This window comes from Mustelus asterias, chromosome 18 (assembly GCF_964213995.1).
Source record: "Mustelus asterias chromosome 18, sMusAst1.hap1.1, whole genome shotgun sequence".
Lineage (NCBI taxonomy): Eukaryota > Metazoa > Chordata > Chondrichthyes > Carcharhiniformes > Triakidae > Mustelus > Mustelus asterias.
Window position 1 is genome coordinate 36,846,311 of NC_135818.1, and position 26,570 is coordinate 36,872,880.

Genomic DNA, 26,570 nt, shown 5'->3' on the forward strand with positions numbered 1-26,570 from the left:
CCCTTACAGAACTGAATACCTATGGGACTAGAAAAATTGTAGGAATTTATGCAAGCATGATCCACCAAATTTAAGGGAAAAGAGCACAATTTTAAATGTTTAAAACAAAGTAGGGATAAAGACTTTAAAATTGGGGGAAGATGTGAGAAAAGAATGCACGGCAATAGTAAACTTTTATCTTCACGACGCAGGAACAAATCTTCAGAGGTTGGGCAAGATTCGACAACTTCACTGGACTTTTCAATGCAACAACTAGCACACACAATGTTCCAACATGCTAAATTGGACTAAAAAAGATAACTACAGTTCTGCATAGTACCCACTTGGGCACTAAGTTAGGCATCCTTTGTAGTGATGGTTTCAGATCACCACCACTGGGAAAAAAAAATCAGCTGCAATGGATAGTCTAGACAAAGTAAGCAGAAAAAGAACCAGGGTTTAAAAAGTTAAGGAAAACAATGCAAACATTTTTGCTCTGGTAACACCACCTCTTCACCACTTTTTCAGCAATTATGTAAAGTAGTAGCATCAAATATATGCATAGTATTAGTTTATCCAGAATAATAGTTTCACAGCAAACTTGATTTTTTTTAATCCCCTTGAGAAGGCCAGTTGAAACATTAACTACATACGGGTTTTATTTAGTAATTTGAGAAATATAAACTTTAAGCCACTAGCTTACAAATGGTGCCAGTTCTTGCAAGTATCAACATCTTCCTTATGAACTCCCGCACATGCCAACATACTTTGGGGTAACGAGCCATCTTTCAAAAGACGGTATATAAAGAAATAGTGTTAACCAGAGTGTATGTTTCATTAATGTACAGTGACAAAAAAATTACAAAGTCAAGTGCAAAAATCACTCAGATGGACTGGAGTTTCATAGGATTTGGGAATCCCATGAAATTCCACTGTTAACTCCTTATAAAGTGGGATTCCATTTTTGATAGCAGTGATTTAAGCAAACTGGAGATTGAGATTCAAATTATTCATTGAATCTTTAGAACAAAATACCAACCCAAAGGAGGCTTCAGAAATTTGCGCTCAATTCCCTGTTCCAGCTGAAGCAAAGCAATAGCCAGGTAACGCACCACTGAGTTTACATGTTGTGGAGTACTGGTACTGGTAGATGCAGAACTTTTTGTTTCAGTCTTGGGCTCCAAAGATCTGAATCATAAAACAAAGACAACATTTGTCAGTGTCACACTGCCACAAGTGATCTTTTGACCATCATGCCAGTTCAGCAATGTAGTTCATAGAATGTTACAACTTGACATTATTGCTGCAACTGGTATGAATGCACAATTTATGTAAACTTGATTGACATATGGTGCAGTTTGAGAATATATTTTGCAATAAATTTCGTCAGTTCAAATTGAATGCAGTAGGAACTGAAACAAAAATTAATAGATCCTCAGTTAAGGATTTTCCTATATTCACCACAATAGAGTTCAATGCATGTTTTGAGAACATGCAGATCTGTAGAAACCAGATTAACTGATACATGTCTACTGAGGAAACATCTGGAAAAACAGACATTTCATGGGTGTATTGTGAAGTTTTTTGCCGAGGGAATTAAGCTTCAAATAGAAATATTTCAAGTATTCTGCAAGTAATGATGGGACCAATAGATGAATGACTTAAAAAAGTCATTAATCTATAGCTCTCGCTTTCAGAAAATCCAGGCAGTATATTTTACAGTGGAACCCCCCCCCCCAACCCAGCTTATTTTACACAATGGAATCCACCCACCTCTCCACCCCAACCATTCAACATTTCCATGTAAATTAGCCATAGAAGGGGTTTTGCATTGTTCATGTTATAGTCCAAGATTTTTTAAGTCTCTTGTAAAGTTATCATTGGATTAGCCAGGAAAGTTGCACATTCATTGAAGTTTTTTTTTAAGTGCCCGCAAATTTGTAGTATTAGAACATCTACCGAAGATCAACGTACATCAATTCAATGTTGAAAAGCAATGCAATACCATACATTTTTTCACCTGATGTAATAAACAAAAATCATACCACCTCCTATGGAAATCTGAAGTCAAACTTAAGCCTTTAACTTGATGCTAACCATTAAATTATACCCCCGCTAATAACTAACACCGTAAAATCCAGGTGCCTTCCAGGCACAGATAAATGGCAAGGATTTGCTTGCAAAGCGAACAGGATATGTTAAGGTGTTGCTGCAGACAATGTTGGACTGGACGTGCAGGGATTACTAAGGACCAAGAGATTTGCTTGGGTCAGTAATATTGAACTTGTCCCTGTAAATCTACTTGGATTTGAAACATACAGAACACAGATTTTCCCCACCCAACTCAAAAAAGCGGTTCTCTAATGCTTGGTTTCACCGAGTTATTAGAGCATAAATATTTAGAAAGAATTTGAACGGCCATATATTGATTAAAATCACAAAATACAACAAAATAGTTATACCTGTCTTTAGAATTATATTTATTGTTCATGCTTTCAAGTTCTTTTGCTTCTTCTCCCTCAATTTTAATAGTTCCATTTTCCTTAATATTATTTTCCAATAATCGAATACCATTGTGTGTCAGGGTTGCTCCACTCAACAATTCATACTGTCCAGTTTCCAATGCTTTTCTCCAAGCATATCGCTCCATCACCTGCTCAGAAATATTTGTTAGGCATTCTACGTAAAACCAACGAACTAACTTGTGCACTATAAAGATCTCAACTTAGTCCTTTGGTATAGAATTGCATAATTGGAAATTAACATATACACCGAGAACAAGTTTGAGGAAGCTTCTATACAATTGTAAAATTTGTGCCATTCTATGCATTTCCTGTTGTAGTTATTTTCAATTTTATCACACCTACTTATGCCTAAGAAAAGAAAGCTGAAATAGCCATACATAGACATACCACTCCAGTCCACGTATGACAAAATGGCAGTACTAGCTGCTTTCCATAGCAAGCCCTACCTTTTGAAAAATAAGGAAAACCACTTAGTTTTGAAAAGGCATTTTTTGCTGGATTTGTTCTAATTGAAAGCGGTGTCACTTTTCAAACACCCCGTCATTTGCAGCTGCACATATTATTTAAACATCCAATGCAGCTGCTTTCCTTGCACCAACTGGTGAGTTGCTATTTTCGGAAAACCTGATTGCCATCTTTTTATTTCTGATCTCACTTGTTTGAGCCCCATCTTTTTCCAAAAGGCTGTTGTCCATTACTTTATCCAGACGTCTTCCCATGGTACCTCTCAAAAAAGCTCTTTCCATTTTCTGTTCATGCCATTTGGAACAGTTTTCTTCACAATTACAGCTATCCCTTGTTTATTACTCCTAATGTATTCTTAAAATACAGCTTGCTAAACAAAAATCACCTTCCCATGAGAAACCATGTAATAAAGATGGATTGCGTTCTTGACCTGTAATTTTATTAAAACCTATTGGCTGCTTTGAACCCAACTAGGCAAAAAATGCATTTTACTAACTCTTATCTACTTACCAATTCTTAATTACTTGATTCCTACTTGCCGCCGCACCACCCCCCCCTCCCCCCCACACCCTCTTGACCCTCATGCCCCTGCTTGCTGCTTTCCTTCCCCAATCCTGAGAGGTAGAAAGCAGGAGAATTGAACTGCTACAGAAGGATATAGATAGGCTGGAAATTTGGGCAAAGAAATGGCAGATGGAGTTCAATCCTGATAAATGCGAAGTGATGCATTTTGGTAGAAATAATGTAGGGAGGAGCTATACGATAAATGACAGAACTATAAAGGGTGTAGATACGCAGAGGGACCTGGGTGTGCAAGTCCACAGATCCTTGAAGGTGACGTCACAGGTGGAGAAGGTGGTGAAGGCGACATATGGCATGCTTGCCTTTATAGGACGGGGCATAGAGTATAAAAGTTGGGGTCTGATGTTTCAGATGTATAGAACGTTGGTTCGGCTGCATTTGGAATGCTGCGTCCAGTTCTGGTCGCCACACTACCAGAAGGACGTGGAGGCTTTGGAGAGAGTACAGAGGAGGTTTACCAGGATGTTGCCTGGTATGAAGGGACTTAGTTATGAGGAGAGATTGGGTAAACTGGGGTTGTTCTCGCTGGAAAGACGGAGGATGAGGGGAGACTTAATAGAGGTGTATAAAATTATGAAAGGCATAGATAGGGTGAACGGTGGGAAGCTTTTCCCCAGGTCGGTGGTGACATTCACGAGGGGCCATAGGTTCAAGGTGGAAGGGGGGGGAGGTTTAACACAGATATCAGAAGGATGTATTTTACACAGAGGGTGGTGGGGGCCTGGAATGCGCTGCTGGGCAAGGTGGTGGAGGCGGACACACTGGGAACGTTTAAGACTTATCTAGATAGCCATATGAACGGAGTGGGAATGGAGGGATACAAAAGAATGGTCTAGTTTGGACCAGGGAGCGGCATGGGCTTGGAGGGTCGAAGGGCCTGTTCCTGTGCTGTATTGTTCTTTGTTCGCTTCATGATCAAAGTCATGGGTCAGGAGGAGGAAAGAGTGAAGTGACGGTTTGCTTTTAAAAAAGACTGAACAAGTTTAGTAACCAGGCTAAAAGTTAAATGGAGGCACCGTCATTCAGGGAACATCCTTAATTTACCAACGATGCTAAAACAAAACGAGAAATTAGAACGGGCTTCGTGCAGGGGTGCCTGCATTCCAAAACAAGCCTATCTTTATTATTTACTATTAATTACCCGATCCTCTCAATATCCATAATGTTAGTTTCCTTAACATTCAACTGAGAACTCAACCAAGTAACGTATTCTCACAAATCATAGTATCCTGAGGGGTTTTATAATAAATGAATTCCCATTGACACTAAATAATGGGAAGGGAGGGGAAAATAGTTTTAAGGATTCATAGACAAAATATCCGTAACCTGTACATACAAGCATAAAAGAAAACTGGATGGGAAACTCGACAGGGCATTAAAGGAAGCTACAAAGAAACATAGAAACACTGAAGATAGGAGTAGGCCATTTGGCCGTTCGAGCCTGCTCTGCCATTCATCACGATCATGGCTGGTCATCCAACTCAATAACCTAATCCTGCTTTCTCCCCATAACCTTTGATCCCATTCGCCCCAAGTGCTATATCCAGCCGCCTCTTGAATACATTCAATGTTTTGGCATCAATTACTTCCTGTGGAAATGAATTCCACAGGCTCACCACTCTTTGGGTGAAGAAATGTCTCCTCACCTCCGTCCTAAATGGTCTACCCTGAATCCTCAGACTGTGACCCCTCGCTCTGGACTCCCCCACCATCAGGAACATCCTCCCTGCATCTATCCTGTCTAGTTCTGTTAGAACTTTATAAGTCTCAATGGAGATCCCCTCTCATTTGCCTGAACGCCAGCAAAAACAATCCTAACCTAGTCAATCTCTCCTCATACAGTCCTGCCATCCCCGTAATCAGCCCGATAAACGTTCGCTGCACTACCTCGAGAACAAGAACATCCTTACTCAGAAAAGGAGACCAAAACTGCACACAATATTCTAGGTGTGGCCTCACCAAGGCCCTGTATAATTGCAACAATAAGAGTTTTAACAACACCAGGTTAAAGTCCAACAGGTTTATTTGGTAGCAAATGCCATTAGTTTTCGGAGCGCTGCTCCTGCGTCAGATGGAGTGGAAATCTGCTCTCAAACACGGCACAGAGACACAAAATCAAGTTACAGAATACTGATTAGAATGCGAATCTCTACAGCCAACCAGGTCTTAAAGATACAGACAATGAGAGTGGAGGGACATGCAGAATCTCACTGGCTGTCCTGTCTGGAGACAATACACATCTCTTTAACCTGTGCCTAATGCTCCCTCCACTCACATTGTCTGTATCTTTAAGACCTGGTTGGCTGTAGAGATTCGCATTCTAATCAGTATTCTGTAACTTGATTTTGTGTCTCTGTGCCCTGTTTGAGCAGATTTCCACTCCATCTGACGAAGGAGCAGCGCTCCGAAAACTAATGGCATTTGCTACCAAATAAACCTGTTGGACTTTAACCTGGTGTTGTTAAAACTCTTACTGTGTTTACCCCAGTCCAACGCCGGCATCTCCACATCATAATTGCAACAACACATCCCTGCTCCTGTACTCAAAACCTCTAGCAATGAAGGCCAACATGCCATCTGCCTCCTTTACCGCCTGTTGCACCTGCATGCTTACCTTCAGCAACTGACGCACAAGGATACCCAGGTCCCTCTGCACACTCCCCTCTCCCAATTTACAGCCATTCAGGTAGTAATCTGCCTTCTTATTTTTGCTTCCAAAGTGAATAACCTCACATTTATCCAAATTATACTGCATCTGCCATTGATTTGCCCACTCATCCAACCAGTCTAGATCATGCTGAAGGATCTCTGCATCCTCGTCACAGTTCACCCTCCCACCCAACTTGGTGTCATCTGCAAACTTGGAGATGTTTCATTTTGTTCCCTCGTCCAAATTTATAATACATATTGTGAATAGCTGGGGTCCCAGCACTGATCCCTGTGGCACCCCACTAGTTACTGCCTGTCAATTTGAAAAGCACCCATTAATTCCTACTGTTTCCTCTCTGCCACAGTAAGAAGTCTCACAACACCAGGTTAAAGTCCAACAGGTTTATTTGGTAGCAAATACCATAAGCTTTCGGAGCGCTGCTCCTTCGTCAGATGGAGTGGAAATGTGCTCTCAAACAGTGCAGAGAGACACAAAAAATCAAGTTACAGAATACTGATTAGAATGCGAATCCCTACAGCCAGCCAGGTCTTAAAGGTACAGACAATGTGGGTGGAGGGAGCATTCAACACAGGTTAAAGAGATGTGTATCGTCTCCAGACAGAACAGCTCGTGAGATTCTGCAAGTCCAGGGGGCAAGCTGTGGGGGTTACTGATAGTGTGACTTAAATCCAACATCCTGGTTTAGGCCGTCCTCGTGTGCGGAACTTGGCTATCAGTTTCTGCTCAGCGACTCTGCGCTGTCGTGTGTTGTGAAGGCCGCCTTGGAGAACGCTTACCTGAAGATCCAAGGCTGAATGCCCGTGACTGCTGAAGTGCTCCCCCACAGGAAGAGAACAGTCTTGCCTGGTGATTGTCGAGCGGTGTTCATTCATCCGTTGTCGTAGCGTCTGCATGGTCTCCCCAATGTACCATGTCTCGGGACATCCTTTCCTGCAGCGTATCAGGTAGACAATGTTGGCCGAGTTGCAAGAGTAGGTACCGTGTACCTGGTAGATGGTGTTCTCACGTGAGATGATGGCATCCGTGTCGATGATCCGGCACGTCTTGCAGAGGTTGCTGTGGCAGGGTTGTGTGGTGTCGTGGTCACTGTTCTCCTGAAGACTGGGTAGTTTGCTGCGGACAATGGTCTGTTTGAGGTTGCGTGGTTGTTTGAAGGCAAGTGGGGGTGTGGGGATGGCCTTGGCGAGATGTTCGTCTTCATCAATGACATGTTGAAGGAGCCTTCAACATGTCATTGATGAAGACGAACATCTCGCCAAGGCCATCCCCACATCTTGCCTTCAAACAACCACGCAACCTCAAACAGACCATTGCCCGCAGCAAACTACCCAGCCTTCAGGAGAAGTGACCACGACACCACACAACCCTGCCACAGCAACCTCTGCAAGACGTGCCGGATCATCGACACGGATGCCATCATCTCACATGAGAACACCATCTACCAGGTACACGGTACCTACTCTTGCAACTCGGCCAACATTGTCTACCTGATACGCTGCAGGAAAGGATGTCCCGAGGCATGGTACATTGGGGAAACCATGCAGACAACGGATGAATGAACACCGCTCGACAATCACCAGGCAAGACTGTTCTCTTCCTGTGGGGGAGCACTTCAGCAGTCACGGGCATTCAGCCTTGGATCTTCAGGTAAGCGTTCTCCAAGGCGGCCTTCACAACACACGACAGCGCAGAGTCGCTGAGCAGAAACTGATAGCCAAGTTCCGCACAGGAGGACGGCCTAAACCGGGATGTTGGATATATGTCACACTATCAGTAACCCCCACAGCTTGCCCCCTGGACTTGCAGAATCTCACTAGCTGTTCTGTCTGGAGACGATACACATCTCTTTAACCTGTGTTTAATGCTCCCTCCCACCCACATTGTCTGTACCTTTAAGACCTGGCTGGCTGTAGGGATTCGCATTCTAATCAGTATTCTGTAACTTGATTTTTTGTGTCTCTGTGCACTGTTTGAGAGCACATTTCCACTCCATCTGACGAAGGAGCAGCGCTCCGAAAGCTTATGGTATTTGCTACCAAATAAACCTGTTGGACTTTAACCTGGTGTGAGACTTCTTACTGTGTTCACCCCAGTCCAACGCCAGCATCTCCACATCCTCTCTGCCATCCAGTTTTCTATCCATCTCAATACACTTCCCCTAATACAGTACAGCACAGGAAACAGGCCCTTCGGCCCTCCAATCCCATGTATTTAAGCCCATGTACTTTAATCTTGCACGATAATCTCTTGTGCGGGACTGTGTCAAACGCTTTCTGAAAGTCCAAAAATACAACATCGACCCCTTGTCAACTCTATTAGTTACATCTTCAAAGAATTCCAACAGATTTGTCAAGCATGAGTTCCCCATCATAAATCCATGCTGTCTGATCCTGCCACTGCTTTCTAAATGCTCTGTTATAAAGGTCTTGATCATTGATTTGAGAATTTTTCCCACTACCGATGTGAGGCTTACTGGTCTATAATTCCATTTTCTCTCTACCTCCCTTTTTGAATATTGGAGCAACATTAGCTACCCTCCAATCTGCGGGGACTGTTCCAGAGTCTATAGAGTCCTGGAAGATGACCAATGCATCCTCTATTTCAAGAGCCACTTCCTTAAGTACTCCAGGATGTAGATTATCAGGCCCTGGGGATTTATCTGCCTTCAATCCCATCAATTTTCCGAGCACCATTTCTCTAATACTGATCTCCCTCAGTTCTTCCCTCTCACTAAATTTTGCATTTTCCAACATTTCTGGTATCTGATTTATGTCCTCTTTTGTGAAGACAGAACTAAAGTATGTATTCAGTTGCTCAACCATTTCTTGTCCCCTATTATACATTCCCCCCGTTTGTCTGTTGGGGATCTACATTTGTCTGTACCAACCTCTTTCTCTTCACGTGTATTATGCAAGGTTCTGCATAGAGAACACAAAAATAAAGGATTCAAAATGTTGCAATGTATTTCTATGTTTAAAATACCTACTTTTATTCCTCCAAGAGTTCCTTGCCAGGTTCGATCTTCAATGTCCAGCAGCAGATCCTTCAATCGTAGTTCAAGTTGCTTCTCAGCAGATAATACGGAAGTGTCATGTGCGCTGTGTGCACCTTTCAAAGTACTTCGAATACTCTTGCTCTCCACTGGAGCTTTATCTAGAAATCAGTATCATATCCATTTGATTTGTATTTTCTCTCAGCACTTCGCAAGCCATTCCATCCCCTCCTGCGCCACCCACATCATCTGATACTTCATTTGAAGCAAATCTCAGCTAATATGGTTTCTTTATAAAAATGAGTTTCTGCCACTAACCCAAAATCAGCCATTATATGCTACCAAGATACAAATTCTCTGACTTATTTTCACACGCTAAACAAACCAACTGTAGCTTTGCATCTGAATAAAGGCCAGGATTAAACAAAAGATAAAATATTAAAATTAGTCATTAAGCTAATACAAGCTAGGTAGAGCATGTTTACTTCACCTACTTGGACACGATTGTAAAGTCGGCCAACTTCACTCCCATAATGAAATGAGGGCTCAAACTGGTCAGCAGATGGGCATCTACAGCACTATTAGTCAGGAGGACAATCCAATCTCATGTTAAGTCGTTTATTTAAGTTAGGACACATTACTTTGTGAAACATTGAATGGAACCTTTAGCTGGTATTCTGATATCAAGTTCGCAAAAGTAAAAATAGTCAATTACAAAATGGGATGGAGTGGCTTTCAAGTTCAGACTAGAAGTTTTGAAATCTGACCATTTTAAGCAAATAGCAAGTTGACCATTTCATAAATAAATGCTTCACTCTTGCATGAATAACCCATCAAATGTAGAGAGAACACAAAACTAACAATTAAACTAAATCACAAGTGGCTACCCATAACACGAAAACTTAATTAGCTTGTGGGCAGATGAAATGCTGCAGCCATAACAAAATTTAATCTTTTAATCACAACAAAGTCTTATCTGAAAACAATAATTACAGATCAACTCAAATCGTGGATGTCCTTTTCTCTGCTTATCCAGAAGTATCATCTTGTATTCTATTGTTGCTAAAGGTAAACATTAATAGCATTCTGATGTTCATGTGCAAGAATAGAGGCTAACTGCTCAGATTGTTAAAACCTCACCTGGAATGTTGAATCTTTCCACAGGAAAGTGAGTAAGGAACTCAATTAGTCGGCTTTTCTCCTGGAGAAGAGTCTCTTTCAAAGAGTTCTCTCTATTTCCCCTCGAGTTAAGTGCTTCAATCAGTTGATTTAATTGTTCTGGTGATGAGTAAAAGCACCATCGATTCGGCTTCTTTACTGGCCTGTGCAACTGCGCTGTACAACTGGCATCAACAATTTGGTCCTGTTTTGAGGTAGATGGCTGTGATGATTGCAAAGGAGAAACTGAAGAGTTTTGGGCCTGAGAAATATTTTTGCTATGTGGTTCGTGCTGCTTTAGGTCCATCTTCCCTGAGGTTCCATTCCCTGAGGATTCATTATCTTGTGTTTTATCAAAAGGTTTATTTCCCTGAGATACCATGTGCTTATCGAGAGTTTTGACAGGACAAGGCTGCAACATGTCCTCCATCAAACCTTCATAGTCTTCTTCTACAAACAAGCCAGGCACAGAATTCAAGATCCAATATCTACGGTACATACGGTCACGTCCCAAAGGGAGAATATTGGTGCAAGATGTAGCATTTTGAATTTTGCCTCCAAGTTCTTTTTCCTTTTTCTGCTGCTCATGTTTCAAAGCTTCCTCTTCCTCTGGAGTTAAGATTTCTTTCCTTTCTACCACAGCTGCTTCAGTTTCCTCGCAATTCTGGGTGCTTTTAAACCCAACTTGATTTTTCTTTCCTATATGTGCACATGCAAGAAAAAAGATTCTAACACTCAAATGCAATTTCACAGCATATTGACACAAACACAGCACAGGAGCTAGCCATTTGGTACAATTCCCATCTTTAGTACTCTCATTACAAATATCTGTTCTGATAAAATAATACAAGGAAAAGGCATTTATTTGATGTTTTCCTTTCAAGTACTCATCCAATTTCATCAAAAAGCACAAACAGGTCCAATTAGAATATAGATATGATAGAGTAAGCTAATTTTTATTTTAACATTTTTGAAACTTAAAGATATGCATTTTCTCCTGGTCACATCATGGCAGAAAAAACATCAATACAAGAAATAGCAATTCAGTGTTCAACCTTTTTGACTCCTTATACTTGATCCCAATTCTTCCTCATCTTCCGTGGCTGTTTCATGCCCTCTATTCTTGTGTGCAGACTCCTGGCTCTCTGTGCTGGTATCGAGTTCTTCCTGAACCATGTCCTCTTCACTTTAAAATAAAAAGTTAAAATAAAAGTCCTTCATCGCCATAATATTTCACTATTGATGGTGTATTGTTCCCGTCACACTCCCATTGCCTCAACCCAAATAAATGTCTTTTTTGTTATACGAACCAAAGAAATAGGAGTAGGAGACCAGTCAGTCAAGCCCGTTCAGTCTTGAAATACGATCCTGGTTAATCTGACTTTGGCCTCAACTCCTTCGTGCTGCTTGTTCCCCTTAACCCACAACTTATCTATACTTCAAAAAATCTGCATCTCAGCCTTGAATATAATCAAAGATTTAGTCATTTCCTCCTCCTCCCATCCTAGTCCAGGACCCCAAACAAGCCAAAAGGAACATGAATTGCCATGTACTTTTCAATTTATTATGCAGTATTCAATGCTCACCATGTAGTCTCCTCTACATCATCTCTATTCAGTCTTGAGGTGTGATCCTGAGCTTCCAGTTACCTGCTATTTTAATTCTCCATCTTGCTCCCACTCTGCGTCAGTATTCCAATAAAGCTCAAACAAAAGCTCAAGGTATAGCACCTTATTTTGACTTGGCACTCCAAGGCATTCTGGACCGTTTCCCCAATTTTGTTGTGTTTCTTTGCTCAATTTTTTTCCACCCTGTTTCACACTTCGACATATCCTTTGTTTCTTTTAAGTTTATTTGTGTCACAGCAAATGAAATTACTGTGAAAATTCCCTAGTCGCCACACTCCGGTGCCTGTTTTGAGGGAGAATTTAGCATGTCCAATGCACCTAACCAGCATGTCTTTCAAACTGTGGGAGTAAACTAGAACACCCGGAGGAAACCTGCACAGACATGGGGAGAACGTGCAGACTCTGCAGAGTGACCCAAGCTGGGAATTGAACATGGATTCCTGCCACTGAGAGACAGCAGTGCTAACCACTGTGCCACTGTATTTGCAATTCCCTTTGTCCTTGCACCATGTATTGTTTGGTCATTCTTTCCTGCCTTCCACCCCAAAGATCTGCCGTTTTGCGATTCTTCCCACCCTGTCACCCTTTCACTTCAAAACCTTTTTCCACTTCTGACAAAAAGTCAGAGAGGCAATGACTTTGTATCACTGGACTAGTAATCCAGAAGGCCAGGCTATTGCTCTGGGGACACATTCAAATCTCACCATGGCAGCCTGATAGACTTTATATTCAACTAATAAACGTGGAATTGAAAGCTAATTTCAGTTTTCAGTGATTGCTGTTGAAAACCTATTTTATTCACTAAAAGTCCTTTAGGGAAGGAAATCTGCTAATCTGATCTACAAGTGATTCCACATCAAGTGTCCTCTGAAAGCCAGTTTAATGGCGATTAGGGATGGGCAACAAATGCAAGCCTTGCCAGTAATGCCCACAACCAGTGAAAGAATTAAAACATCAACTCTGTCTCACTCCCCACAAATGTTGTCACACCTGCTGAGTACTTCTAGCATTGTGTTTTTATATCATTTCTAATTGTTGCACTATTGTCATTGTTCATTACAGAGCCACCCTACATCCTTGTCCTTTCTGCCGAACCTTCTGAAATATCAAGTATACCCAAAATGGCAAGTACCCCCGAATATTCAATTCCTAGCCCAGGTCATTACCTTGGGACCATGTCTTGTGAATGCTATTATAACAATTAGTCTCTATTTGTCAGGCATTGCAACTATAGCAAGTCATTCAACCTCAGTAAATGGTGGAAGGTGAACAGATCTCATTCAGTGCTCCCTTAAATGCACTTGCAACAAGAATGACAAGCTATTAATCAGCGATTTTCCATCCCTAATCATTACTTAGGCTGAGACCAGTGGCCAGATTTGAATCAGGTACCTTAATCAAGACCTTTATGCGTAAATCCCATGCTAATGTTTGGTGTGGTGGTGGATAAAAGAAACACTACCTAATGTTGTAGCAATTAAGTTTTTTTTAAAAAAATCACTGCAACAATGGACTGTAAAAAGTATTGAACCAACGTAAATTATTCATTATGCAAAAATAGGACTGAAGACAAATAACAGTGATGTACCCTCAATCTAATCAGAACATGAGCAGTGTCAAAAAACTGAATGAATATTTCAAGATAGAGATTGAGGCCAAGGAGGATGGTTAAAATTAAACAAAACAAATCTGATACAAGAGACAAGTTTGAAATGAATGCAACTACGTGCTAACAGGCTAACTGATGAAAGCCAGCATGGCTTTGTAAAATGCAAATTATGCCTGACTATCTTAGCCAAATTCTTTCATGAAGTAGCAGAGAGGGTTGATTGGGGTAGTGTAAGATTATGAGAGCATAAGAAATAGGAGTAGACCACACAGCTGATGTGTTGCTTCAGCTCCACTCAGCCCCCCAATTCTCTGGTGGAAGCAGATGGTACTTCTGGCTGAAAACTGTTGGAATGCTTCAGCTGAGATGTGCTGGACTCCCACATCATTGAGGATGGAGATATTTGTGGAGCCTTTTCCTCCAGTTAAATGCTTAACTGTCATCCGCCATTCACAGGACTACAGAGCTTAGAGCTGGCCACTTGCTGCTTTCACTGTTTGGCATGCAAGTAGCCCTGTGTTGTAGCTTCACCAGACTGACACCTCATTTTAGGTATAACTGGTGTTGCCCTGAAATGCTCTCCTGCACTCTCCATTGAGCCAGGGTTGATTCCCAATTTTTTTAAAACAAAAGTAGAGTGGGGGATATGCCAGGCTTTGAGGCGGTGTGTTGTTTGTGTATATAATTTTGCTGCTGATGGCCCAGAGCACCACATGGGCTCCCAGTTTTGAGTTGCTGGCACTGGTCAATATCTATCCCATTTAGCAGTGCAGTAGTGCCACACAACATAATGCAGTGTATCCTCAATGTGAAGGCAGGGTTACATCTCCACAAGGACTGTGTGGTCACTCATCAAGGACAGATGTATCTGGACAGATAGATTGGCGAGGACAAGGTCAAATAGGTTTTTCACTCTTGTTGGTTCCCTCACCACTTGTCACAGACACAGTCTAACAGCTATGTTCTTTAGGATCCATGATGTGGAGGTGCTGGCGTTGGACTGGGGTAAACACAGTAAGAAGTTTAACACCGGGTTAAAGTCCAACGGGTTTATCTGGTAGCAAAAGCCACAGGCTTTCGGAGCCTTAAGCTCCTTCTTCAGGTGAGTGGGAATTCTGTTCACAGGGCAGAATAATGATTAGCTGTAAGTATTCGCATTCCAACCATTGTTTTGTAAATTGAGTTTGTGTCTTTATATGCCCTGTTTGTGAACAGAATTCCCACTCACCTGAAGGAGCTTAAGGCGCCGAAAGCTTATGGCTTTTGCTACTAAATAAACCTGTTGGACTTTAACTTGGTGTTGTTAAACTTCCTACTGTCTTTAGGATCCAGCCAGCCGGGTCAGTAGCAACCCCACTGAGCCACTCTATGGACATTAAAGTTCCCATCTTGGGTACATTCTGTGCCATTGTCACCCTCAGTGCTTCCTCCAAGTGGTGATTCATCAGTTGAGGGGAGCAGTAGGAAGTAATCAGCAATAGGTTTCCTTGCCCATGTTTGACATGATACCATGAAACTTCATGGGGTTCAGAGTTGAAGATGAGAACTCCCAGGGCAACTCTCTCCTGAATGTAAGCCACTGTGCCACCACCTCCGATGGGTCTGTCCTGTTGGTGAGATAGGACATACCCTGGGATGATGACGATGAGTCTCTAGATCTCCATTTACATTACCAGTATCCCATATTCTCCCCTGTATTTCTGAAAAACTGAAGTCTTGTAAAGAAAAGTTTGGAACAAATTGGTAACGCAAAATTAATACAAGTACAAGAAACATGCAAATAGGCAATCCCAGAAATGGATGGACAATTAGAAAGATCAGCAAGTTGCCCTAATTCGGTCAAAACAGGTGCCAGAAAGGATCTAGCCGACACAGATAACAAAACAGGCAAATTTATCCAGGATCACAATTGGAAATGAACAGCTAGATGGAAAAATTTTAAAAGGAAAATAACAGCGGCAAAGCACGCATTGTGGGACTAATATAAAAGCAAAATACAGATGCTGGAAAGCTGAAATAAAAATGAAAAAATGCAGGAAATTCTGAGCAGGTCAAGCAGCATCTGTGGAGAGAGTGTTAACATTTCAAACTAATGATCTTTCATCTTTTCATAGGGAATCTGTGGCATTCTGATGAAAGATCATCAACCTGAAATGTCAACTCTACTCGTCTCCACATGCTGCCTCACCTGAGTATTTTTGATTTTGCTGCACATGATGGGATCTTGCCATGTACCAAATATTTGTTGCAACTGCTGGTATAATAGATATACTTCAAAATAACAAATTGTTCTTCAATTGTATGAGGATATTTGAGATGTGATGAAGCAAGATACAAGACAGACAATTCCTCCGTTTTAAAAGGAGCTCATTGGGAGGGTTGAGGAAATGAGGTTTTGATTTCACTGAAATATACAACATATTAAATGGTTTAGAGTAAATTTACAACAAATATTTAAAATAGGGCAAAATAATCTTGAGAAACTTTTCATTGTCCAAGAAAAAATGATAGACTACTAATGTGGCTGATCCCAAAACTTCAGTGGTTGAGCTCAAAATATCCATCCTCAATTTCCAACCTTAGTGTTTGCCTCAAGCCTTGATGCCCAAGAGAAACCTCTGCTCCCCTAAAAAAAAATGGAGTAACTGCTTTACCCCTGCTCCCTCATTGATGCTCATTTAGCCATTCTTCTTCACACAGATCTCTATCTACTCCCCTATACCTTCCCATTCCTCCACATTTTAAAAAATAGTACCTTCTTAATGCTGTTTCCATCTCACTTGTCTTTTTTCCCCCCCTCCCAAAAATGAAACACATGGTTTCCTGCAGCAAAAAGGACTATATGTACACTATGTTCAGTCTAAGGGACAAATTACCCAGCTGAAGTAGTCCACCTACAAGTTGTTAAAATTGCAATTATAGTTTGAAAACCGAGAACATTCATGTCACTTCATCAAAAATGAAGAATGGAGCACAACAAAGCACTGTGCCTGGATTGTAATTCTTTATATGTTCAGAACTCGAGCATGCACTTTCCCTCCGTCCTCACACCAATGTGGGTAATATTTCTTCAATGTGCCAGTATTAAACAAAAACTTACGTTGCATTTCTTTTTGAGTTTCTCTGTTCCTCCTCTTTTATTTGGTCATGCCTATCCCTGATTTTCTGTTCCTGCTCTTTCAGTCGCTCCTCTTTTTTCTTGCGATATCTGTAACATAACAGTAAGTTCACTAAGGCTATGGGCAAGAAAACAGTACAAGTAAGAAATTTTAGAACTACCTTGCAGCTAACTGGTTGGAGGCAAGCTATCTTTTCTACATGGAGAAAATAGATATTTTTCTCCTTGTTTTTCAATGGGCTGATACAAGTTTCAAGCTGGATTTAAAAAAACACACATGGTCGGGGAGTTGGTGTGGCACAGTGGCTAGCACTGCTGCCTCAGCACGAGGGACCAGGTTAGATTCTGGCTCGGGTCACTGTCTGTGCTGAGTCTGCTTGTTCTCCCCATGCCTGCATGAGTTTCATCTGGGTGCTCCGGTTTTCTCCCACAGTCCAAAGGTGTGTGAGTTAAGTGGATTGGCCATGCTAAATTGCCCGTGTACCCGAACATGCACTGGAGTGTGGCGACTAGGGGATCTTGACAGTAACTTCGTTGCAGTGTTAATGTAAACCTACTTGTGACACTAATAACTAAACTTAAAACTTCAACTTGCACCAGCAAGTCAGCAAGAGGAAAACAACCCTGACAGCAATGGTTTGAACCACCACAAAACCAATTTCCACTGTGGATTTGCAAAATGAATGCAAAATTTGATAATAGAAGCCAGTTATAGAATGCCTCAGACTTGTTCTATTTTAGTTAAACTTGATCAAAGCAATTCAGTTATCCATTTATAAATTTCTGAATCTTTGGCACAAGTGTAAAACTTAAGGTAAAAAAATTGAACTGGAAACTCATTAATAGCTTCTTTAAAAAATACATGACGCTCACAAAGCATGGTCCAATTAAGTTAACGAAACAAGATCACTGGAGATAATTTGAAGTGGAACAATAATTTTCTATGAAAATGCTATGTAGAATTATGTCTGCTTCGGTAGAGAAACATCTACGCAGATTTCATAGCAACTGTGCAAAATAGATGCAGCAAAAAGAATTGACTTGCCCAGCATGCCTCAGAGAAGGATTCAAGGCCAATTATAGATACTCAATTTAAGCCAGAGTGCCGCTCTGATGGAGATGCAGTCTGCTTGTTTGAGTGACATTTACTGTTAATGGGAAGTGATTTCTTTGTATCCTGGCTAACATTCCTCCTGCAACCAACACCACCCAGAATGGATTAACTAGTCATTCATTTAATTTGTTGGGACTTTGCCAGTTTGCCAATATGAGAGAATATGCAACATCGGTAATTAATTTGCTCTATGCTAATTTGGAAATAGCCTGAAGCCATGAAAGTCACGATGTATATACAAACTTTTTCATGCACAATAGATGCACATAATTAAATAACTTGCACTCTTTGCAACATATCCAGCCTGTAACAATTTGCACTAGGTGTTTTGTGTATTTAGCACATACCTTGCTGCTGCTTCTTCTCTTCCTCTACGGTGTTGTTCAGCTTTCAGTTCTCTAAATTCCTGCCTTGCCTGCTTTAGAATCTCCACATTATCTTCAATGAAATCCCTTGTGGAAACCAGAGTCAGCAGTTGTCCACACAAAGCATGCAGCACCTTCAGCTTCTCCGCTGACAAAAGAATAGGAAAATAATAACACATCACTCCAACATGCAGACACATTTGAAGTTTGAGCTTAATGATTGACTTGACTAACAGAATTTATGCCTCGCTTCCTGATGTCATAATTGATCTGGCATACTAACATGCAAGAGAAACTCCAGGTCCCTTGTCTTGCACACTTCAACTTCTTGGAAAACTAAGTGGCAACTTTTGATTTGAAGACATGGCTTTACTTTAAAAATTCTCAATTATGAAATATTTAAACAATCGGTCAATCTTAAGTACAGAATCAAAAAATAAATTAAGCTTTTATAAGAGCAATAAATACAGATTTCAAGGAAGAAAACTACATCTTTGCCCAACATCTTCATTACCTGATGTCAAGTCGTACACTGGAGTATTTGTTAATTTCTTCAACAATGCTGGATTACTCAGCCTGAATTCAACACAAGCATTATCTGTGGCATCAAATCCACCTTGTTGCTGGTATCGATACTTTGCATTTGCTGGTGTCACATCTGCTCCTGCTGCCAGGATGTGAAGTCGGAGGATTTCAGATAGCGTGCAGCTATCAAGATCCAAATCACGCAACGTGCAGCCTTCAATAAAGTGGGAAAACATTCAGGGGATTAATAGCCAGTTAAACTACAAGCTTTTCCATTGCAAATGCAACCTGCAATGAAAAATAAAAAAAATCACCTTGGTAGAGCTGGGGCCACGCAGCCGCAAAAGCTGCGACTGCAGACACTGCACTTTTAGTCGAATCTAGATCTTCATCCAAAGCATCTGTTAAATCTGTAAACAAAATTCACATGTTTTAATGTGCCAGAGACTCATTATTTGTTGCTTTTTGTTCATAATCAAGGGCAGGTTCAAGAGATCAACTTTTGAGCAATGACTAAAAATGCTGCAATTTCAAAATGTTACACCAAATGGGTGGCATAGTCGCACTGTGGTTAGCACAACTGCCTCAACACCAGGGATCAGGGATCCCAGCGGCATGGTGTTAGCACTATTGCCTCAGTACCAGGTATCTAGGTTCAATTCTGGCCTTGGGAGACTGTCAGAGTATGCACATTCTCCCCGTCTGCAAGGGCTTCCTCTAGGTGCTCTGGTTTCCTCCCACTATTCTAAGATGTGCAGGTTAGGTGGACTGGTAATGGTAAATGTGTGGGGTTATGGGGATAGGGTGGGGGTTGGGCCTGGGTAAGATGCTCTTTCGGAGAGTCAGTGTAGATTTGATGGGCTGAATGGCCTCCATCTGCACTGTAGGGACTCTATTCTAAGGTGGGTTTAATAAGCAAGCTGACTGCATCTCTACAGCATATCACTTTGCATTTCAAATCTGTGCAGTCTCTTCTCCAGCTTGTCTAAGCACTTAAAAAGTTCAAACTAAACTTCTGGCTTTATACACCTTTGTGTGTATCAAGTGGCTGGATTGAGATCAGAACTTTTAAAGTTGGAGGTAGGAAAATGACAAAAGAAAATCTAAAACAAAATCAAGAGCCTTGTTGCAAATTCAAATCACCAGAGCAAGTTTAAAGTTCCAACTACGTTTTGGTTCCTTTAGGTTTCCAAACTACGCCAGCAATTACTCCATCTAAAACCATATTTTCAAACCAGTTCTAAAGCTGCCCAAATATATATATATATAAAATCTACAACACCCAATACAAATACACAAATTTGCTGTAAACTTGCATGAGAGAATTATGCAATACAAGGGAAATTCAGGCACAATTGATTTATGGCTGGCTGGTTTTATGCTGGCCTCAACTTCCTTAATCTCGTGGGAATTACATGATGCAAATTTGGGCACACTTAGTGAAATGAATTTATGCTTTTCTGTGCACCTCTTCCTCCTCGACCGGCACTGTCCAAGGGGCATCCTCCTGACCCCAACTTCCCAGGGGTCACTACCGCAGAGTCAGAAACTTTAGCAAGCCCAGACGATTGAGTCCTGGGCTCGCTAAAGTGATGCTAATCTGTACCTGCAATCAACTTCACGCTGTTCCCTGGCGTCGGTAAGGATAGGCAACAACACCTCCACGATCACCCTCAACACTGGTGCTCCCAAGGCAGTGTCCTCAGCCCCTTATACACCTTTGACTGTGGCCAAATTTCTCTCCAACTCAATTTTCAAGTTTGCTGATGACACCACCATAGTGGGTCAAATCTCAAACAATGATGTGACAGTACAGGAGAGAGAATGTGGTGAACTGGTGTGACGACAATAATCTCTCCCTCATGTCAACAAAAAGAGATAGTCATCAACTTCAGAAAGCGTCCTGGAGGGCATGCCCATCTACATCAATGGGGACGAAGTAGAAACGTCAAGAGCTTCAAGGTTTTAGGTGTCCAGATCACCAACAACCTGTCCTGGTCCCTCCATGCGGACACTATAGTTAAGGAAGTCCACCAACGTCACTACTTTCTTAGGAGACTAAGGAAATTTGGCACGTCCGCTACGACTCTCACCAACTTCTACAGATACCATAGAAAGCATTCTTTCTTGTTGTATCACAGCTTGGTATGGCTCCTGCTCTGTCCAAGACTGCAAGAAACTACAAGGGGACGTGATCAAAGCCCAGTCCATCACGCAAACCAGCCTTCCATCCATGGACTCTGTCATCACTTCCCGCTGCCTCGGCAAAGCAGCCAGCATAATTAAGGGCCCCCCCGGACAGACTCTCTTCCACCTTCTGTCGGGAAAAAGATACAAGTCTGAGATCACGTACCAACTGACTCGAACAGCTTCTTCCCTGCTGCCGGGACTAACCACACATTAAGTTGATCTTTCTCTACACCCGAGCTATGACTGTAACACTACATTCTGCACTCTCTTCTTTCCTTCTCTATGTATGGTATGCTTTGTCTGTATTGCATGCAAGAAACAATACTTTTAATTGTATACTAATGTAGGTGACAATAATAAATCAAATCTAAAAGGCTGATTATGTCCAAATCAAAATGACCGGGAAAGGCCAGTTTTTGCCTCCCGCTACTCAAGCAGCGCAGCGAGCCGGAAAAAAAAAAATTGCGTCTTACATCAAAGCCCTCTCAGCTGAATTTATATATTCCCATGGGATTGTTGTGAAGGGGCAAGGGAGTTATCCATATGAACATTATAGACTTAGACCACACAGCCCCTTCAATTTACTCTGCCATGCAACACAACCATGGTCGATCTCTAACCTCACCTCCATTTTTTTCTGGCTGCTTCCCATAATCCTGATTCCCTGGGACACCAAAAAGATTTATTGTAATTTTAAACATAACCAACAATGGAGCCTCCACCTCAGCGGTGGAGAATTCCAAGGATTCACAATCTTCTGAAAGAAGAAAATCTCAGGTAAATTCTGTCATCCTAAGACTGCGGTGCCATATTCTGGATTCCTCAGCTAGAGGAAATAACCTCTCAGCATCTACCCTGTCAAGAATCCTTTATTCAGTAATAGCACCTCTTATTCTTCAAAACTCATAGGTCAACCCCCTCAGCCTAGAAACTGATCGTAAACCTTGGCTTAACCATCCTTCTTTAAATAAGCAGAACTTTTGTACTCTAATCTCTGTCAAATAAAGGCCAACATACCATTTGCCTTGCTAATGGCTTACTGTACATGCATGATAATCTTGTGTTCCTTGCTAAATGGTAGCAAAATCTCTCTGGAAATACCAGTTAAGAGACCATTCAGCCCCTTGAGCCTGCTCAACCACTCATTAAGATCATAACTAATGTAATTGTGGCCTCAATTCCACATTCCATATATCTGATTTCCTTTGACTCCTTTATTAGTGAAGAATCCACCTATCTCTGCCTTAAAAATATTCACTGATCCTGCCTCCACTGCCCCCTAAGGAAGAGTTCCAAAGATTCACAACCTTCAAAAGATTTCTCCTCAACTCTCTTAAATGGTGGACCCTCTTCGAGTTCTCGTCTTGCCTTTTCACCATCCACTAAGTCAATCCCCCTCAGAATCTTCTATGTTTCAATAAGATCAGGACACCTGGAGCCCACAGTACTGTAGAATTCTGCAATCTCTATTTAAATAATACGTTGCTTTACTGTTCTTCCTGCCAAATTTGACAAGTTCACATTTTCCCACATTATACTCCATCTACCAAATTTTGGCCTGCATATGTCCCTATGCAGGCTCCTCAAGCCCTCTTCGCAACTCATTTCCTACCTATTTTTGTATCAGCAAATTTAGCAACTATGCATTCAGTTGCTTCGTCCAAAATAAGACGTCGAATAACTGCTACCCATATCAGATCATTGAGCAATGTGTATCACGCATACTTACAAACGGGCTTAAAACTGCCACTAAGCCTCTGACCTCAGTGGAGGCTTGATTGCCTCCCCCACAACTTGATTGCACCCCCCTCATTCCCCCAACCACTCATCCCAACACGACAACCTGAACCCATCACCCACAAGAATCCTCTGAACCACCCTACCCCATCAGCCACTTACTTTACACACCTTCGATCCTAGCTTGTCAAAATGGCTGGGACATTTAAACCTACTGGGTTAGGGCAGCTAGTGCCAACTAGACTTCACTGCACAAGGTCCCCAAAGCAAACACTGCACATTTTTCAGTAGATCAGGTTGGAAGCTCGTGCAAATAACGTGCAGCTCCAGTCTAAAGTAAATAAAAAGCAACGTGGCAATCCAACAGTCATTGCCACTCCACAGAAGATTTGGTCCATATTATCTAAAGTTGGATGCAATTTTGAGATTGTTCAGCAGATGCTGCTCAGTCCAGGGTGTGCTAATTATACTCAACCAATTTAAAATCAGCAGCTGGGCTCACAATGAAGCTCACTTACACCTGCCAGAAACTACGTATATTCATATACGGCACGGTAGCACAGTGGTTAGCACTGCTGCTTCACAGCTCCAGGGTCCCGGGTTCGATTCCCAGCTCGGGTCACTGTCTGTGTGGAGTTTGCGCATTCTAGGGCAGCACGGTAGCACAGTGGTTAGCACTGCTGCTTCACAGCTCCAGGGTCCCGGGTTCAATTCCCGGCTCGGGTCACTGTCTGTGTGGAGTTTGCGCATTCTCCTCGTGTCTGCGTGGGTTTCCTCCGGGTGCTCCGGTTTCCTCCCACAGTCCAAAGATGTGCGGGTTAGGTTGATTGGCCAGGTTAAAAATTGCCCCTTAGAGTCCTGAGATGCGTAGGTTAGAGGGATTAGCGGGTAAATTAGCGGGTTAAAAAAAAGGGATTAGCGGGTAGGGCCTGGGTGGGATTGTGGTCGGTGCAGACTCGATGGGCCGAATGGCCTCCTTCTGCACTGTAGGGTTTCTATGATTCTATGATATGCAGGGGCTTGTCTTCTGCAAGCAAAAGGAATATGTTCAGACATTGCATCTTCTTTTGAATAAAAAAGCATGGGGGACAATAACCTGAAGCATTCATTCACCACATTTTCTCATGCAGTGTAAATCTGTGTTCCCTTTTGGCCTGATGAATTAAAAACTAAAAGTTTCACCACTGTTGTTTTTCAGCAATACTTTGTTCTGTACTACCAAGCAATTAAATAAACTTTGCCGTGTACATATGTTTTGACAAGACAGACAGAATGGCAAAGGAGGGGGGGGATAGGCCTGATAGTGAAGAATTAAATAAGGTCATTAGTGAGAACAGATCTGGCCTCATGAAGTAGAATCAGTCTGGGTGGAAATTAGGAATAGCAACAGTCAGAATACACAGGCGGGAGTAGTTTTTAGGGCCCCTAACAACTGTTACACAATTGGACAGAGCATTAATAAAATAATTTATTGCAGCCTGAAACAAAGATGCTGAAATAATGGTGGGGGATTGTAATCTTTATTTAGACTCAGATAATCAAATTGGCAAGAGTGGTCTAGATGATGTGTTTATAAAATGCTTTGAGAGTTTCCACAGCAATACATTGAGGGCTGACTAATCATAGAAACCCTACAGCGCAGAAAGAGGCCATCTGTCCCATCGTGTCTACACCGACCACAATCCCACCTAGGCCCTACCCCCATATCCCTACTCATTTACCCACTAATCCCTCTAACCTACGCATCTCAGGACACTAAGGGGCAATTTTAGCATGGCCAATCAACCTAACCCGCACATCTTTGGACTGTGGGAGGAAACCGGAGCACCCGGAGGAAACCCACGCAGACCCGAGGAGAATGTGCAAACTCCACACAGACAGTGACCCAAGCCGGGAATCGAACCCAGGTCCCTGGAGCTGTGAAGCAGCAGTGCTAACCACGCCACGCAAGGGGTAGATTTAGTGTTGCATTGTAAGGCAGGGTTCATTTGTAAAGTCATAGCAATAGATTGACTAGATAATCAACATTTTACCACTGAATTCCCATAAAGTTTGAAAGTGATGTACTCCAATGACAAACAAGAGTCTTAAACTGAAAAAGCCAATTACATAGGTATGGGGGAGAACTGGCCAAGGTTGATTGGGTAAACAGACTGAAAGGTACGGCAGTAAACAATCAACTCCAAATGTTCAAAAATACATTGTATTAAAAAAAAAACTTGAGAAAGATCCCTCCATGGCTTACTCAGACAGTTAAGGATAGCTCGAGATTAAAAGAGACTTAAAACGTTGCAAAGAGCAGAAGTCAGTCCGAGGACGAAGTGTTTTAGAAAGCAGCAAAAATCCACCAATAAGTTGATGAACAGGGAAAAATTAGAATGAGAACAATCTGCCAGGAATAAAATGATGCAAGAGATTTTACAAATGTATACAAAGAGAGACTACGAAAGTAAACGTTGGTCTACTTGTTAGTCTGACAACACGAAAATGCCCTATTGATTCCTACTCTCCTTTTCATCCATCCATGCTAACAGACTATTCCCAACTCAGTCTTTTTTATCTCACATATTAAACTTTTGTCTGCACCTTCCCAAATGCCTTTCGGAAATTCAAGTCTATATCTATTGGTTCAACCCTACCAGTTACACCCTCAAAAAAAATTAATATTTGTCAAACATTATTTTCTTTTGATAAACCCATGTTGACTTTAACCATACTATGACTTTCAATGTGCATTAAGACTTCCTTCATAGATTCCAGCACTTTCCTCATGTTTGACTAACTGTGGCAGTGGTTAGCGCTGCTGCCTACCAGCGCCAGGGACTCAGGTTCAATTCCCACCTTGGGTGACTGTATGGAATTTACACCTTCTCCCCGTGTCTGCATGGGTTTCCTCCGGGTGATCCCGTTTCCTCCCACAGTCCAAAGATGTGCAGGTTGGTGAATTGGCCGTGGTAAGTTGTCCCTTAGTGTTCAAAGACGTGTCGGTTAGATGGATTAGCCATGGGGAATATGTGGGGTTACAGGGAGAGGGGACCTTGTCAGATTCAGTGCACACTCAGCAGAAGAGGCCACCTAAATGGCCTCTTCTGTACTAAACTCACCTTCAGTTTTCTCTCTCACGTTCCCCCTCTCCTTTCTTCAATAGTTTCTTTCTTTAACATTTGCTAACTTGCAATCTGCTGGGACCACTCCAGAGTCAAGGGAGTTTTGGAAAATCATAACGAGCACAATTACCATCTCTCAAACAATTCTTGGATGTAGGCATTCAGGTCCAGGGCATTGGTCAGATTTTAGTCCCTTCAGTTTCAACAATATTTTTTTCTATCCTGATATTATCTTCAGTTATTCAGTCCTATTAACCCTTGGTTATCATCTATTTTTGATATGTAGTCTATGATGACACAAAATAATATACTTGCCATTTCCCCATTCCCATAATTTCTTCCATTTCTGTGTCTAAGGGATCAATATTCAATGTACTATTTGAAAAATAAAAATATGAAAATGCCAAGATTCTAGATTTCGCCAAGGCTGACTTTCCACAGTAAACTGAGCCAATTCTTTAATGGATAGAATGATAGGTCAGTGGGAAATGTTCAAAAATAACTACGTGATACAGAACCAGTTTTTATACCTCAACTTGGAAAGAGCTTTACTCTTTTAAAAAAAAGACAGCTACGGACAGTTTGAGAGGTAAGCAACAGCATAAAGTTAAGGAAAAGCATCCAAAAACTTAGAATGCACAGATTCTGGCAAATAGGAAAAAAAAAGCAAAGAGTGACTCAGATAGTAAAAGCCACAAATGCACAAAATAAACGTGCAAGCAATGTCAAAAATGATAACTTCATCCAGAAGAGCGGGCCTCAAAAACCAATCAAAAATTTCACTTGAAGATAAGAATGACTTTGC

The 26,570-nt window shown here is 41.7% G+C and overlaps 1 protein-coding gene across 1 annotated transcript in view; it reads right to left on the reverse strand.

The window, feature by feature from the left end:
- baz1a (bromodomain adjacent to zinc finger domain, 1A) overlaps positions 1 to 26,570 on the reverse strand; it is an 84,422-nt gene that overhangs the window by 26,086 nt on the left and 31,766 nt on the right. Inside the window, exons 13-21 of the mRNA XM_078233753.1 lie at positions 19,046 to 19,141; positions 18,721 to 18,945; positions 18,189 to 18,354; positions 16,710 to 16,817; positions 11,428 to 11,558; positions 10,355 to 11,071; positions 9,209 to 9,375; positions 2,442 to 2,632; positions 1,019 to 1,167 (exon numbers count right to left, since the gene is read on the reverse strand). Of these exons, the coding sequence (XP_078089879.1) occupies positions 1,019 to 1,167; positions 2,442 to 2,632; positions 9,209 to 9,375; positions 10,355 to 11,071; positions 11,428 to 11,558; positions 16,710 to 16,817; positions 18,189 to 18,354; positions 18,721 to 18,945; positions 19,046 to 19,141 (1,950 nt within the window). The remainder of the gene's footprint in view (positions 1 to 1,018; positions 1,168 to 2,441; positions 2,633 to 9,208; positions 9,376 to 10,354; positions 11,072 to 11,427; positions 11,559 to 16,709; positions 16,818 to 18,188; positions 18,355 to 18,720; positions 18,946 to 19,045; positions 19,142 to 26,570) is intronic.